The 17,350-nt window shown below is 49.9% G+C and overlaps 2 protein-coding genes across 3 annotated transcripts in view; one reads left to right on the top strand and one right to left on the bottom strand.

The window, feature by feature from the left end:
• GNAZ (G protein subunit alpha z) overlaps positions 1-2,024 on the top strand; it is a 53,340-nt gene extending 51,316 nt beyond the window's left edge. Inside the window, exon 3 of the mRNA XM_042961952.1 lies at positions 99-2,024. Within this exon, the coding sequence (XP_042817886.1) occupies positions 99-443 (345 nt within the window). The 3' untranslated portion in view covers positions 444-2,024. The remainder of the gene's footprint in view (positions 1-98) is intronic.
• The window catches only part of RSPH14 (radial spoke head 14 homolog), a 79,293-nt gene extending 62,993 nt beyond the window's left edge, over positions 1-16,300 (bottom strand). Inside the window, exons 1-4 of one of the 2 annotated variants that reach the window (XM_015542136.2) lie at positions 16,236-16,300; positions 14,045-14,302; positions 12,880-12,982; positions 9,778-9,896 (exon numbers count right to left, since the gene is read on the bottom strand). In XM_015542136.2, coding sequence (XP_015397622.2) covers positions 9,778-9,896; positions 12,880-12,982; positions 14,045-14,243 — 421 coding nt within the window. In that variant the 5' untranslated portion in view covers positions 14,244-14,302; positions 16,236-16,300. The other variant, XM_042961953.1, reaches the window with a different exon arrangement.
• Between the last annotated feature and the right edge of the window lie 1,050 nt (positions 16,301-17,350).

The following is a 17,350-nucleotide window of genomic DNA, read 5'->3' as shown; positions in this document are numbered from 1 at the left end:
GAGACCTTCCCAAGGGGCCTTTCTCTCTGAAGGGCTGTGGGTCTAGGGCCTTTCCTTGCTGCATCCCCTGATTAACACCAGCATTTTCCTGCCTGCAGAGTCGAATGGCAGAGAGCCTGCGCCTTTTTGATTCCATCTGTAACAACAACTGGTTCATCAACACCTCACTCATCCTCTTCCTGAACAAGAAGGACCTGCTGGCGGAGAAGATCCGGCGCATCCCGCTCACCATCTGCTTCCCTGAGTACAAGGGCCAGAACACCTACGAGGAGGCCGCTGTCTACATCCAGCGGCAGTTCGAGGACCTGAACCGCAACAAGGAGACCAAGGAGATCTACTCCCACTTCACCTGCGCCACCGACACCAGTAACATCCAGTTTGTTTTCGACGCGGTGACAGACGTCATCATACAGAACAATCTCAAGTACATAGGCCTTTGCTGAGGAGCTGGGCAGGCCAGTTTGCCTGTGGCAAAACCCCTGGGGTGTCACACCCCCACTCGTGCTAGGGAGACCCAGCCTAGGGGCAGAAAACGGGGGACCTGAAAAATGTCCCCCCCCCGGCCCTCCACCTCCTTGGCCCCCACATTTCTGCAAACATAAATATATACGGATAGATTGCTAGGTAGGTAGACACACACGCGCGCGCACACACACACACACACACACACACACACATATGCACACACACAGTCTGGAGATGGTAAAGTTCCCCAAAGCGTTGAGGCCTCTTGAAGACTTAAGCAGTTGTCACCATGTTCACTATGAGCCCTTTATGCCCCCTTCACTTTGCCTTCCCGAGCCGGCCCCGCTCTGCATGGGGGTCCTCGTGGGACTATGAGGAGAGGCGGCTGGGTCATCTGGAGGAAGCCAGCTCTGCCCAAGCTTGGGACTGGGGACCTTGCTGCTGACCAGGAGGGAGGACCAGAGCAGGGTCCATGCGCCTTCCCTGCTGGCCACGCCTACTGCTGGCCTACTCTGTACCACGTTCGTTCTGGAACCAGGGTGCAAGGCCAGATAACAGCACTAACCAGACCTCTAGCCACTCACAGCTCTTTTTAAACAGCTTCAAAATATGCAGCAAAAATCCACACAATAACATGAGTGGCACGATTTGTTTCAAACTAGGCCAGCTGGGTTCCAGCTTTTCTTCTACTAGTCTGATGTTTTATAAATCAAAACCTGGTTTTTCTTCTCTGACATCCTTTTTTTTGGCCAAATCTCGTGGTGTTTCGCAGAAATATGGAAAATTTCAAATGCAGTTGAGTATTCTTTTTTAAAATGCAGATTTTCAAAACATATTTTTTTTTCAGGTGGTCCTTTTTGTGTCTGGCTTGCTGAGTGTAAAAGTTGTTATCTGGATGAGTCTGTCCCTCTGCTCCCGAGCGACACTGGGGCGGACGGCCGCCCTGTGGCAGCCTCGTGGGGCCGCGTTGTACATAAGCCTGTGCAGCGTCCTCTTGTTACTGGTGCGATTTCTGCTTCGTTTTTATTTCAGAAAATAAATGTGATGTATTTAAAGAAGGTTCCTCACCTAGGAGCGAATGAACAATAGCTAAATGTCTTTGGTATTTAAAGAGTAAATTATCCATTGGCTTTGCAAGTGGAGGAAGGGGAAGCAAGAGATGGGGCCCTGGCCCCTGCACACCTTACACCTGAGATGGGCTGAGAGCAGCTACAAGTCCTGTGAAGGCTCAGCGAGCGTTGTAGCCTGAGGGAGGCCCTGCTGGGACCTCGCACTCTGGCCCTTCATGTCCCAGGGCCTGTGGCACCCACCATCATGGAAGGACCTTGGCCGAGGGCCGCATGTAAATATGAACCCCCGCTGTTGAGAGGGAAGGCACCGCCAAAGCCCTTGCCAAATCTCCTTTTCTCTTAGCCTCTGTTCGGTACCTATATGTCCAAGGTCAGTGTGTGGAATCACAGCCAAGGACTTTAAGAGATGTACAGAGGGAAAGAGGAGCTGGTGATTGTATGAAAGTTAAAGATTGTCTACTTTAAGAAAATAAAATACCCTGAATGAGCTGAGCCTTGTCCTGATGTGCTGTATGTGTGCGGCTGACATCTGGGAGGGTGCCCAGAGACACCTTCCGTGCCCAGGGTGCTTTTTCTCTCCCCTAACCCACACATTTAGGCAGAATCATTTGGAAATCAAGACAGGGGGAGGCCTGCCAGGCCCCTGTGTCTGGAGGAGCTGAGGTTCAGGGGTGATGATGGCTCCAAGACCCCTGCCCAGCAATGGCCCAGGCTGCACCAACACCCAGACCCGTCATACCCTAAAGACACCTCTGCCAGAGTCAGACTCATCCCCACAGAGTGGAAGAGGTAGAGAGCCTGGAGGGTGCTGACAATGCCCAAGAGTATAGGGTGGGTCCTACAAGGTGTGGGGAGGAGGGGTCCCCCCACTATCCCACCGTTTGCCGACCCTGGCTTGTGTGGTTAGAGGCATCTCCATGCGGTGGAAAGCACTAGTTAGTCGTCAAGCAACTTTGTTCAGTCTGCACTAGGCTCCTTACAGATTATTTTAACATCTCTACGGTAGCAGGTTGTTAGCTGTGCCCCATTTTACAGATGAGAAAAGGTGTCCAAGGTCAAGGTCAGGGATTGGCGGAACAGAGAGGCAAGGGCTTCCCAAGCCTGGGGTTCTTGTCTGGCTCTGCCCCTGATCATTCTGCACCAGACAGACAGCATCCCATGGGGAGCCCAGAGCCACTCTGCACCTCCTCCTCAAATGCAGGACCCACACAAAGCCCTAAGTGAGGACCAGCAAGTGGAGATGCACACGCACGCACACACGCAGACACACAGCGTGCAGACACATACAGATTGGGCTTTCTCCCTCCCCCACCATGAGCCTCGTGGGGATTCCCTTCACGCCTTCCCACATCACCAAACAGCAAAAACCCAAGGGGACTTTTGTATAAGAAGAAATAGCGTGTGACTTAAAATCTTTGAGACTTATTTTACGCTTTTAATGCCAACTGTGAAAAGAGCAGTAATTTCACCATGAGCATCCTTTACCTAAAAATACACAGATAGAAGGAAAATAGAAGGATTCTGCCTTCTCTCCTGATGTGCTCAGGGATGGGAGGTGCCTTCCCTGGGACAGTCCTCCCAGTTCCCAGAGCCTGGTCCCCAGAGCCCAGTGGGCAGACTCTTCAATGTCCCGCCCTCTGCTGCAATCTATCTGCATTGATTTTTTTTTTTTTAAACTTACATGAACTACCCCTCCCTGCCTCCTTTCATCAACTCTGGTATGTGTTCTATATTCTTCTCTTCCACATTTTGGAGACCATGCATTCAGTGAGGTTTTTTTTTCATTTCATGGGCTGACTGTTTTTATTGAAGTATAATTGACATACAATCCTCTTAGTTTCAAGTATACATCATAGGGATTGAGAGGTTTTTTTTAATGTTTATTTTTGAGAGTGGGGGCAGGGGAGGTGCAGAGAGAGAGAGGGAAAGAGGATCTGAAGCGGGCTCTGCGCGGACAGCAGAGAGCCCGATGTAGGGCTCGAACTCACAATCCACGAGATCATGACCAGAGCCGAAGTCGGATGCTCAATCAACTGAGCCACTCAGGTGCCCCAATAATTCAGTATTTTTATATATGTTATGAAATGATCCCCACGATAAGTCTAGTCACCCTCTGTCTGTGCTGGTTCTTCCTCTCGTGGGCATGCTATGTCTGCCTCTTGTTCTGCTAATCATGCTCATGTGCCTTTCCCCACCCTTGAAGTCCAAGAACTGTCTATCCCTCGGGGCTCAGCCTTCTGGGTGTTGCATGTCCCCTCCTTCCCACACTCTACTGCATAAAGTGCTCACTCCAGGGCAAGGTGGGAAGGGTACCTGGCACATTCTGACCCACCTCCTTTCTCTACTGTGCCCAAACAGTTCCCAGTATGGAGAAGGCACATGCTAAGCCAAAGAAAGGCCCAGGAGAGGTCCACCAATGGTGGCATTGGCCAGAGAGAAATGAGCTCTAGGACCAGCAGCAGAGGGACCAGTGAGAGGAGGCCAGGGTTGACAGGAAGACAAAAGACGCTCTCTTACAGGGCACACTGCCCTGTGGGCTCATGGGGGTATTGCCATCCTCCCCTGTAGTTCTCTCGGTCATCCAAGATAGTGTGATGGGTCAGTGACAATAACCCCAGCTCCCCTCAGTGACTGCACACCACATGGCCCTGCGCTGAGCCCCGTACCCACTCGTCTGATCCCAGCCTCCTCCACTCTCAGGACACAGATTACTGATTCGATTTTATAGAGGAGAAAGCAGAGACCAGGAGGGGGAATGACTTCCTGGCATCACACTGTGTAGCAAGTGACCCAACCAGGCCTGGGACCCCAGGGGCAGTGCTCCATCTGTCCACCTTCCCTGGAGCCCATGCAAGGCCCTGGCCATCTAGGACAAATAGGCATGGGCTATAGGTCTGCCGACTCAGGGGCAGGTGCTAGGGAGGGGTGCAGTACACCATGAGGACAAGGGGGCCCCACCAAGGCTGGATGGCACCCTGAGAGCTCACCTCACTAAGAGATGAGCTGGGCGAGGGGCTTCAGTGCTGAGGTAGGTCCAAGGCCAGGGGCCAGCTGGTACTGCCCAGCGCATGCACCGGAAAGTCTTGACCCTCTTTGTGTAACAAGCTGTCCCAAACCACCTGGGTATATTACAAAGACCTCATAGAGAAGGCTGAGAAAGATGGCCCACCCCCAGAGAGACCACAAGGATAGCTGCTGGGACAGTGGCCAGCCTTGACTAGGCCAGACAGGGAAAGACTCTTCCGGCTGGAGCAGGCAAGTGTGTGCAGAGGGTGAGGACAGGAGGCATCATGCAGGTGCACCAGGCTGGGAACCAGGTGGGCAGTGTCCCCACTGGTGGGCATCGTCATTTGCTAAGTCTGGGAAGGGGGCGACTGCCCACCAAGGACTGTCAGGCTGAGGATGTGCCTGGGGCCGGGTGCATCCCATCCTAAAGGCAGGTGAGAAAGGAAAGACCCACCCCCCTGAGGCAGCCAGCCCCATCCCTGTACTCTGTGGTGTCAGGGCTAGGAGGAGCAGGAGGCTACTCTGGGCCACCTCCCGAGGCAGCCTTCAAGGAGAGAAAGGGGTGCAGCAGCTTGCCTGGCTAAGGCTGCCTGGCTGAGGCACACTGTGGAAGGGTGAGAACATCCTGTTTTGCTTCTCCAGCACCCCCTATCCCTAGGCTTCTGCTATTCCCACTGCTTCAGCTCTGATGTTCCCCTGCACCTCAAAACTGCCAAGATCAGAACAGCATCCAACATCATGCCTGGCATGCCCTGTCCCTCCCCAGGCCCACCCTGCTCCTTTCTGAAGCTGAAGAGCCAGTGTCCATAGGAGAGGACTCACATCCCTAGCTCCCTCCCCAGCTGGTGCTCTCCTCTGGGTAGGGAGGGACACCTGTTTTAACCCTCACGGCTTCACCCAAGCCAGGCTGCACACAGTGTGTAGGGGACACAGCAGTCCCCACACCGTGGTCCTGCCACAGCTGGGCCAGCAGCTCAGAGTTCAGTCTCACAGGTGCACCCAGTCACCCTGGTTCCAGGCCACTGTCATAGGGCCCAAGGGGCCTGGGTCATGGCCAGTGGGGCTGGTAGGGAGACACTTCCAGGTCCCCGGTACTATTCAGCTACATCCCAAAGTCCAGTTACAGAAGAATCCTCAATTTCGGCATTAGAGTTCTCTCCTACAGCACGCCTGGCCACAAAACGAGACCTGTTTCTGTGTGCGGTTAGCAGAAACAAGGGAACAGAGATTCCCCCAGAATCCCTAGCGGTCACTTAGGGCCCGGCTGACAGGGAACGTGGCCTGGAGGCTTCTGCGTGGTATTTGCCTCTCCAATCCTGGTTTCTCCCGTGCCTGACTTGCACCACCCTGGGGCCTGACAGCCAGGCTCTGTCAGGCAGTCATCGATCCTGTGGTACCCCCTGCTGGTTACTCTGGGAAACCACACACTAGGCCAGATCTGGCCAGACATCAAGGACTCAGGGAAGACCTACTTCCCCCCCACAGATACCCAACACTACAGACGAAGCAAGTGAGACACAGTGGCTGGAACAGAGCAAGGGCCCAACACACAACTATGTAATTAATGAAAGAAGGGAGGAAGTGCATTGCGGCAAATAACTAACAAATGATCCTTTAAAATACGGCATAAAACCTAAATGCCAACATTTGTTGAGTGCCAGGCACTCTGCCAGGTGCAGAGGGTGCCTTCTGGTGTGGCAGTGGATAGAAAACCCATACCAATGACCACCAGTAGGAGAGCTGTCTGAGTTCCGACTATCCCAGCAGACCACAGAGGCACACATATTCCCGTGCTCAGTAATGAAGCTGAGGCTCTGACAGGCTATGTTACTGCCCAAGGCCACACCCTGGTTAAGAGTGGGACCAGTGAAGTGGATCCACTCACCCCACCCAGTGGCCCAGTGAGGACACCACCTAGGACACAGCCATACTGTCTAACCCAGAAGCCATCGTGCTGAGTTCCCCCAGGCAGACCTCTTGCGGTGTCTGGCACACTGTGTGTCTCCCTTTCTCCCTCCAGCTACCCCCACCCACCACTACTGCACATTCCTCACCAGAGTGTCCCAGGCCTCCCTTCCAGACACACCAGAGACAAGGAGTAGCAGCCAAGAGATCCTGTGACAGAAGGCCAAGGCTCACCGCTGGGGCCCCCAGTCAGACTTGTCAGAACCACAGCCCCCCTACTCCTCGTGGTGGGCCCAGTGATTGTGGATTCCAGAACAACTTTGCAGAAAGGAGATGGGGCGGGGCCCTTCCCACCAGAACACAGATCACCATAGAGCTTTTGTAATCAAGACAGTGTAGGACTGGCAAGGGCTATACAAGAAGACCTAGAAACAAACAAAAATCCAATTCAGGTACCTTCACCAGCTAAATGTAAAAAGCAAAACCCTTACACTTTTAGAACAAAATAGGACAGACTATCTTCATGAGCTCTTAAGCATCAAACACAAACATGCACACACACATGCACACACACAAAAAACTTCTGGGCCAATGAATAAGCAAATAAACAGTGAAAAGCCATGCAAACAACCCAGGAAATGGTATTTGCAGTGTATGTAACCAACAAAGGGTTGGAATCCAGGATATATGAAACACTCCCTCAAATCAATAAGAAATGGAAAAACAACTCAACAGAATGTGCTCAGGCTCCGGGGAGGCACTGGGCAGGAGAGGAAACACAAGTGGCGCCAGGCAGAGGAAAGATGCCGCCTCTCCCAGTCACAGGGGATGGCAAAGCCACACAACAGTGAAACAGCACAGCACACCATCAGGTTGCTGGTGAGGATGTGCACCAGGCTCTCTTCCGGCTGGAGGAGGGTGGGCTGGGAAGCAATTGCAGCATCTGGCCAAGCTGAAGGCCATGCATTCTCCCACCCCCACAAGGATGCTCTCCTCCAGCAGAGGCCTTGGAGGGACTCCAGGAAAATCTGAGCGGGAATGCTCAGGATCAGAGACAACCAGCACGCCGCATCAGCCGAGCAGGAGTAAGCGTCTGTTCAAACACCAGAAGGGCACGCCACAGATAAAATAGGAAAACGGAGCCCATGACAGAACATGGATAAATCTCAAAATTATAACATTAGGTTCTCTAAGTAGCAAGGGTATACATTCAGTAAGATCCATTTACATAGTTTTAAAACATGCAAGGCAAGATCACCAAATAACTACATTCATGGTAAATTATAAAGCCATGCGTTAGGGATATACTCGGAAATTATTGGTGGCTCCAGGGAGGGCAGGAGAAAGGGTGCTTTGGTGGGGAGGTGGGGAGCTTCACAGGGTGCTTTGACTGTCATTACTTTTTTTAAAAACAAAAATACCAAGCAAATATGAAATACGGCAGAAGGTTAAGACTTAGCAAAGCCATGATGGTACTCAATGTTTCTTATTATTGTCTCTGTATTTCTCTGAATGCTTAAATAGGTCACAATCATTTAAGAGGGCTGGCTGGGAGCTCCACACCTCAAGGAGAGTTGCTCCATGGTGAGCACAGGGCATTTACTTAGTTCCGCTCTGAGCATTGGAGCTTCATAGACATCCCAGTATTCCAGTGGCCCTCAACCATGGCCTCGAGGGAGAATCAGCCAAGGTGCATTTGAGAAGATATGTGTGCCCATTCCCAGAAACAGATTCTGTTGGCTTGGGATATGGCCAGGGATAAGCCGGTCTTTTAAAAAAAAACAAAAAAACTACCAGAAGCTTCTGTCATCTGGTCTCACATGCCCAGCCCAGCTGGAAGAAGGCGTGCCTCCCGGATGAGCAGCAATCCCAGGCCCCCAAGGGCTCACTCTGTTTTGTCCACCTCTCCGCACCTGATCCCATAGTCATCTCTCTCTGGGACCCTCAACTCAGAGAGTGCTCACATGTGGACTTGATGTTTATGGCGTGTTTCGTGCAGGGTGATACACTACATGCTTGGCAAGCATCTTCTCACTTGCCTTCACTTCAGGTCTCCGAGGCAGGTAGTATCAGCCTCACTTTAGAGATGAGGAAATAATCCATCCAGGGGCATGCAAGGAACGAGGGGGAGGGCAGAGGGAACCTAGGGCTGTCTCACTCCTGGGCTGCAATGCCTTTTTGCCCAACTTTAATTTTAAAGCACCCCCTTGAAGACCTTGATATCATGCCTTTTGGAATAAGCCCCCCATTCAAAAATGTTCATTGCACCATGTGACAAGGCAATGTCATTCTGACACAAGATCTCAACTCTCGAGCTGCAGCAGGTGGGTGGCCATCACCCTGGACTCTGCATCTAATTAGCAGAAACAGTCAGGTGAAGGGGACCTTGAGCCTGAGGGTAGAGGGGCCTTTGGGGCAGGCCTTCTTTAATCCTTAAACATGCTATGGCACTTCACAAAGGAAGACATTTACAGGGCTATAATCATCAGGGAAACACAAATTAAAACCAAAATGAGATACTACCACACACCCACCCACCAAAATAGCTAAAATAAAGAGCCAGGAAAGATCAAGTGTGGGTGAGGATAGAGAGCATGTGGAACTCTAAGACACTGCTAGTGGGAGTGTAAATTGGTGTAACTATTTTAGAAAACCATTGGTGGTACCTTCTAAAGCTGAACATAAACTTATCCTATCCCCAGCAATTCCACTCTTAGGTATGTCTCAAAAGAAATGCCTCTACGCATCCATCAAAAGACAAGAGGATGTTTACAGACACTCTATTCTTGGTATCCATACACTTGACGTGATTCAAATGTCCGTCAGCAACAGAGTGGATAAATAAACTGGAATCGTATACTCATATAACATGAATACCATACTCCAGTGCAAATCAGCAAAAACCATACGTGGATCTCAGAGATAAAACGTTGAGCAAAAAGAAAGCTAGAAACAAAATATTTCAGCCTATATGTTTCCACTGATGTAAAGTTTAAGAAAAGGCATAAACTAATCTGTGGTCTTATGAATAGAAGATACTGTTCACCTTTGGATGAGGGGTAGAAACTGGTATGGGGCATGTGGGAAGTTTTCAGAGTGGTGGCGATATGTACAAATTTCTTAATCTGGGTAGTGATTCCATGGCATGTCCACTTGGTACAATGTAATAAAACCTTCATGTATGATTTGTGCCTTTTTGATATGTATGATGTATCTTAATAAAATTGTACCTTTTTTAAAAAACGTGCTTTAGACCATGATCTGCAGCAGGGCACATGAGTGACCTAGAGTGGAGACCAAGGGGCCATCTGAGTGCCCACTGAGAGCCTACCTGAAGGTAGCTGAGCCACATGCTTGAACGCCAGGTGCAGGTTCTTCCGGCAGGCTGACTGAGGGTCGTTCAGCAGGTAGGACAAGGCAAGGATGACATCGTGCTCTAAAAAGCCCTCTCTGGGGAAGAGAAGTCAGATTTAGACATAATTAAGACCATGCCCAGAGAGGATCCAGTAAAAACCAGGGGGAAGTTGCCCACCCACAACCCCACCTGGAGCCTGACTGAGCCTGTGCTGGTTGGTGCAGACCACATCCCTCTGGCTTCCTGAAAGAAGAAAAAGGCCAGAGGTGGACCATATATTACAGAATCCCTAGAGGCCAGGAGTGTGGCTTGGGTGGCAGTGGAAAGAACCACGCACTGGAATCATGCAGCTCTGCCCCTTCCTTAGCTAGGACTCCAACTGCTCTTTGTGCGCCTGGATCCTTCCTTTCACTCTTGTGAGCCTGTAAAATGAGGATGATGAGGCAGCAGAGCCTCACAACTGACCCACCCTGAATCGGGGCTGTACCCACCAGGGCACACACCCCCTGAAGCTCCAGGCTCTGCAAGCCCCGCCCCTCAAAGCCTCTTCCTTTTCTCCCAGCTGAATTGTGAGCTTGCCAACAGCCAGATGCTGGCCTCCAAACCTATGTGTGCCTGTTATGTTTGTTGTTATAATTATGTAAGTTAATTAGCTATTAGGTAAGCCAATTAGATGTGAGAAGAGTTTTGTGGGTTTTTTTTTTAATTCCTTATGAAAACAAAGTTGATTGCTTCAGGAAGACTCAAAAGTGAGTCTCAAAAAAAAAAAAGTGAGATGATCATAAAAGATTCTAGAAGGTTTTTACATGCAGATTACTCCATTAATGTCTGAGTTCTCCACTCTATCTTAAAGAAACCAAAGCTGCAAATTAGATGATGTTACAGGTGTGGTTTAAGCAAAAGAGATGACGGGAAACACCAACCAGTGGGCCCACACCCAAGAAGAGGCCTGGGTGACACACAGGGATTGGTGAATGCCTAATTATTTGTGTTTGGAGTTAAAACGAACAGTTTAGGGGTGCCTGGGTGGCTCAGTCAGTTAAGTGTGTGACTCCTGATTTTGGCTCAGATCATGATGTCACAGTTCGTGGGCTTGAGCCCCACATCGAGAATCTCTCCTTGGGACTGACTCTCTCTCTCTCTCTCTCTCTCTCTCTCTCTGCCCCTCCCCCACTTGTTCTCTCTCAAAATAAATAAACAAACATTAAAAAAATTTTTTAATGAACAGTTTAAAGGGAATGTACAATTTCTTCAATTCCTGGCTTTGTAACCATTTCTTCTCATTAACCAACTGCATATGGTGAGGGCTTCTGAGGTCACCTCTCTCAGGCCTGGGATCAGAAATAAGTGAGAACTCACTGTGAGGCCTGTGCCCAGTGCCTGGCACGCAGGAAGTGCCCAACCAATTGTGCTCCTGCTGTGATGGCCAGGACTTAACCATGTGGCGAGTTCTGAGTTGTTCTGGGACAAGAAAATCATAGCGGGATACCCAGGTTGCAGGGACCTTTTCTGACCACCCATCATGAGGTGTCCTGCCCTCCTCAGTCAGTGCCTGGTCACCCCTCCACATCACTCCTGCTCTGCAAGTCTGCTGTGTCTGCCCTGAGGGCAGCTGCCCCATTCACCAGCAAGCAAGGAAGAGGCAGGCAGGGGGAGCTAGTCCTCCCGTGAGGCTCTCCCATTCGTGGGCTGTCACATGAACTCCTCAGGGTGACAAGATGTCGAGCCTTGGGCTGCCACCCTTATCTCCTCTTCCTGTTGCTATTTGTGTGGGTGCAAGAGGCACAAGGGTTTCAACATGAGCAGGTACTTAGAGCTTGACGGGCTCCACAAGCTACTGGCTGTAAGTTATAAGATCACCACCGAACTCAGGCAAACTTCTCAAGCTGGCCTAGGTTATCTTTGGCCCTTTGCATTCTCTGTCCATTGTGGTGTGGTGGAGCGAGCCAGTGTGTTAGAATCCTGTACCCTGGTCACTCAGTTCTCCTCCCCATGCCTGGAGGTGGCAGTGTGAGGGATAGTGGATGCTGAAGGAGTATGTGGGCCAGACCATAGCAGGTCCTTGATCAGTGACAGTTTCTTCGCTGTGTGTCCCCTTTCCCCACCCCTGCTAATGTGGCCATATCCAGGAATCCCACACAACCTCCCCAACCTCCCACTGCCACTAAACAAACCTACAGGCACCCTCGCTATGCTCACAGTTTCCTTGTACTTGCCCAGGTTCCAAGTACCTGTCCTCACAGCATCTGTCAGCCCTTTTTGGGGGTTACTACCCAATGTCCATGGCAGTCCAGAAAGAGAACAAAGGAGCAGAAGAATGAGAGGTGCTTCACCCCCCTTGCCTCTAAGTGTTAACTGCCCCAATGAGCAGTTGCAGATGAGGACACTGAGGCACAGAGAGCTTGGGAAGAGGCAGGACTGAGCAACCTTGAGTTTTGTAAGATGCCCTGACACCGCTGAAAAGATCTCAAGCTTCTGTAAAGGACCATCTGTTGTTTACGTCAAACAAGCCGGGAGACACTGAGCACCCTGCCCTTCTATTCCTTCTTTTTGGACATGTGCACACTGGGCATCAGTGCCTGGGCAGGGCTTGAGGGCTGCTTGTGATTCTCAGGTCTGTTTTCTTTCTTTCTTTCTTTCTTTCTTTCTTTCTTTCTTTCTTTCTTTCTTTCTTTCTTTCTTTCTTTCTTTCTTTCTGAGAGAGCACACGAGCGAGCAGGGGAGCAGCAGAGGGAGAGAGAATCTTAAGCAGGCTTCACACCCAGCACAGAGAGCCTGATGTGGGGCTCAATCTCACAACCACAAGATCATGACCTGAGCCGAAATTAAGAGTCAGATGCTTAACTGACTGAGCCACCCAGGGGCCCCTTGGTTCTGTTTTCAATACCAGGTAAACCTCGTGATCCCAGGTCAAGAGGGTGAACTGAACTGATATGGGAAAGCACCCCCTCCCTCCCCCGGATACACACAAACTGATAAACCAAAATTCAGAGTGCTCAAGGTCATCCAAGGGCATGCCACCCAGGGGAGTGATGTGGCTCCAAAGCATGACATTCGTTTCCAGAGACAGCTGCCCACCTGCCCACATTATGGGTCGCCATGATGTAGAGCACCTCAGTGGTCTTTATCCTCACCATGTCATTGTTATCCTTCAGCAAAGCTTTCAGGCTCTCCAGGCAGCCTGCAAGGCACAAAAACCTTTGAACATTTACCATTCTCAGAAATCAATGAACCTAGCAGTCAACAGGTGAGCCAACGTTGGGCAGCAAGAGACTACCAGAGGCTCTGCTGCTTTCAGGCCTCAGGGAATCATGTCAGTTACAAAATATTTCAGAGTCACCAAAGGGGTCTCTGTGTGCTACAAAGGCTCACATGGTGGGGGGGGGGGGCGTTTTATCTAAAGCCCTGCAGGCTTCCCACCAATGCCTCCTCTCACAGTCTACTGCAGGATTAAGAAAATGGCCTTTGCCTTTAGAGAGACTGAGGGGTCAAATTCTCATTCCAGGCCCAAAGTAGTCCTACCTGTGAATAGGTTACACCTAGAGATGCCAGGTTGAACAAATAAAAATCCTGCTTTATTTATTTATCTGGCAACCCTAGCCTCATTCCCCTCCTCTGAGTCTCTGATTTTTATCTGTCAGTTTTCTAATCTTCCCTCCCAAAGCAGGTGCTATTAGGATTAAGACAACACAGGCTCTGCACTGGGGTGATGCCGGCCCAGGGTCAGGCTTATTAAATAGCAACCCTTATTACTGAAGCTCCACCCAGTGTCCTGGGCCCTGGTTCTAGGAACCTCAGGCAAAGCTGGAATTAACTAGCCCTTCCACTAAGGCTGGAGGGAGAAGAAGCAGTTCATCCATCATGTGCCTGATCTGAGAAAGGTGTGACCATGCCATGAAAGTCACCTCAAGTCTTATTTTGAGAATTAGAAGAGTGGGACACAAGGGACATAGAGCTCCCAGATATACGTGTGGTTTTCATAAGGTGTGTGCCTATCTTTTGTGACAGCTTTGTGAATTAGATACATAAACAGAACTGTTTGGTGGATTTGTGGCCACCTGGTTGAGCCATAGCAGAGGGGGCTGATTTGTGGCTCTGGGTGGGACACGAGTGGTGTCTGGGCAGGGACTGACTGACCAGCCAGGAGGGATGCGGTAAAGGGGCCAGGTCGCCGCAGCACCTCCCACCTTGAGCCACTGTCCGTCCATCCTAGTCATGGTTACCTGGGCTGTGACACTCTCACCTGTGTCAATGGCCACGTAGACATGCTCAGGGTCGTGCATAAGGTCGCACAGAGCCATGAGGGCTTTCTGCCTCGTCAGCAGGTCCTCTGACTGCAGCTCCTCGTTCAGCTTGGGCAGGGCCCGACAGCCATAGGCAATGGCAGCCTGGGTGGGGTTGATGTCGAGGGGCAGGTACATGGAGATCCGGGCATGGGCCATCTTTCCACGCCTGCAGAGGGCAACTCTCTAGCTTCCAAAACAAAGCTCTGCAGAAACCACTGATTGAGAGAATCCAAAAAGTTGTTGTTACTACTACTGTGATTTAGAAGCTACTTCTCATTTGATTCTCAAAACTGTAAGGGCAGCCGGGGGGATATTTTTGCTTCCATTTTACAGATGAGCAAACTGAGGCTGAGAACAATGAAGGAATCTGCTCAAGGTCACAGTAAAGGTAAATAGTAGCCCACACTGCAAACTCCAGGGTTCTCCCACCCATAATGACAGAGGAAACCACCAGTACTTTATAGGCTGGGGCCTGTAAAGGCACCAAAGACACAAAACAAACCAAAAAAGCAAACATTAATATGGTCACCACGTGTAGTAGTTATCTTCTGCCAGCAATATCTAGTATCTAACTCAACTACTCCAGAAGGAGGGGACTTGCATTATCCCAATTTTACAAAGGAAGTAGTTGAGGCTTAAGGTTGGGAGTTTGCTTCAGGTCATGGAACTGATAAGGCCAGTAGCCAATGTTCAAATCCAGGTCTACTTCATTCATCCATCAGGGACCCATATCCAGATGCTCCTGACACATCCACAAAAAAGGAATTAAGGTTAAAGTGTGATTTATTTTTATTACACACATACATACTTTGAGCGACTATAAGCAGTGTGGCTAGTACAGCTGACCCTTGAACAACACAGGTTTGAACTTCACGGGTCCACTTACACGTGGATTTTTTATAATATAGTACTTTTTTACATAATACACTTTTGCATAAATACTTTTTATATAATGTATTTTCCCTCCCTTATGCTTTCTTTTTTTTTTTTTTTAGTTCATTTATTTTGAAAGAGAGTGAGCATGCACCTGCGCACACAAGTTGGGGAGAGGCAGAGAGAGGGGAAGAGAGAGAGAATTCCAAGCAGGCTCCTCATTGTCAGTGTGGAGCCCAAAACGGGTCAGGAACTCACCAACCGTGAGATTATGACCGGAGCTCAGATTGGTAAAGCATCCGACTGAGCTATCCAGGTGCCCCTTTGCTTTTCTTTTTTAAAAAATGTTTATTTACTTTGAGAGCAAGAGAGAGGGGGAGAGAGAGAATCCCAAGCAGGTTCCGCACTGCAGAGCCCAACATGAGGCTCAATCTCATGAACTATGAGATCATGACCTGAGCAGAAATCAAGAGTCGGATGCTTAACCGAATTAGCCACCCAGGCACCCCCCCCTTACGCTTTTCTTAATAACATTTCCTTTCCTCCAGCTTCCTTTATTGTAAGAATATAATATATAATAAATATAATATAACATACATGTTAATTGACTGTTTATGTTATTGCTAAGGCTTCTGGTCAACAGTGGGCATACTAGTAGTTAAGGAGGGAGTCAGAAGTTATACATGGGTTTTTGACTGTGAGAAAAGGGTAGCGTTGGCACTCCTAAGCCCTAGGTAGTTCAAAGGTTCAGCTGTAGTTAAGAACAGACTTCAGACTTAGGCCATAGGTGGCCCTTGACAAGTTATGTCTGTCTGTGTCTTTCTACAGCTGCAGAAGAGAGGTGATAATAGCACCTCCTTCCCTACTGGAGTTGTCATATGAACTGCTACTCGTGGGCTTGGCACACCAGGCTCGGGATATGTCCTCTGGGGTTACTATTATAGTGGTGGTGGTTACTGCGATTAGTCGCAGTGACAGTTAACTCCAGTAGGAATGGTCAACTCCCGTAAAAGAGATGAGCCAGACTCTGATTCTGGGCACCAAACCACAGGGAAAGAGGGGAAGGGGCCTAGATGGAAGGAACGTGGCCATTTCTGGACTCCCCCGGCAAGGAACAATGGGTGCTGGGGACAGGGGCCTGCCCTCCTCTAAGGAGCATGGGTTAGGGAGTCCAGCCAGGTGAGAGAACCTTGGGATAAGAGAACATGAGCCCAATGTGAACCCTACTGGATGGGTCTGGGGACCCCCTGTTCCCTTTGGCGGCCGCTGGCTCACCTGCTTCAGCGCGTGGTCCCGGAAGCGCACGCCGTTGCCAGGCGACCAGGTTGCCAAGCTACCCCCGTGGCGTCCTCAGTGCCCAACGCGCAGGCGCGAACGGCCCCGGGCTGGGACAAGCTGTGAAATGGGGATAAAGATACTTTACAGGGTTACTGTGAAGAACAAAGGCAGCTCAGTTTTGTTCATGGTACAAAAAGGAAGGGAAGGGAAAGGAAGCGATTGTACGCTCTGAATTGAGCATTGCATGCCTTTAATCCTCAGAGCAAACTCCAGTTCACAGACAGAAACTTCGGAGAGGTTCAGTACCTTCCTTCAAACCACACAGGCCTGATCCCGGGACCGTCTAGCCCTGGCCCATGTTCCTTATCTACTTGCCGACTACCTGGTAATGACACAGATAGGCTCCTGAAGTGGATGCAACACATTACTGGCTGGAGTAATTGTTCTTGAAAGCAAGCCAGACCCAGCCATCACCTGCATAAAACCCTCCTGTGGCTCCCCACTGGTCTCAGGATAGATTCCAAACTCCTAGCCTGCCACTTAAGGCCCGGGGTCATGGGCCTCCTTCAGTCATGCTGGATTCTAATTTCCCAAATGGTCAACTCTTTTCTGCAGCCTGAGCTACTTGTAACACTGACCACCTCTTTGTCCTTCAGGACACAGCTTGGTATACACTTCCTCCATGAAGCCTATCCTCTCCCCAATTCCAAATTAGTAAATGTTCCCACAGCTTAATTATCCCATTGGCAAACTTTCTCCTCTAATTCTCTACTTACTTCTGTTTCCTCCTGCAGACTCCAACTTCCCTGAGGGTAGAGACCATGTCAATCTTGTTTACTTGTCTTTCCAGTGCCAGGAATATACTAGAAGGCTTTCAGTAAATGTAGAATAAATGAATGGTTAATGGGCTTGAATCAAGATTTATAATCTACAAAGCACCTTCACCATCTTGTGTGATCCTCACCACAAACCCTTATAGTACAGGGTCAGGTCCATTTTATAGCTGGGTAAACTGAGGCATAGGAGGAGGTAGAGCAACTCACATAAGTCCACCCCCTAATTCTGAGTCTTCAGCACTGAAATTTAACAAAGGCACCAAGCATCAGCCTCCA

This window comes from Panthera tigris, chromosome D3 (genome assembly GCF_018350195.1).
Source record: "Panthera tigris isolate Pti1 chromosome D3, P.tigris_Pti1_mat1.1, whole genome shotgun sequence".
Taxonomy (NCBI): Eukaryota; Metazoa; Chordata; class Mammalia; order Carnivora; family Felidae; genus Panthera; species Panthera tigris.
The sequence above is the reverse complement of the archived record's forward strand: the minus strand, read 5'-3'. Positions and strand labels throughout refer to the sequence as shown.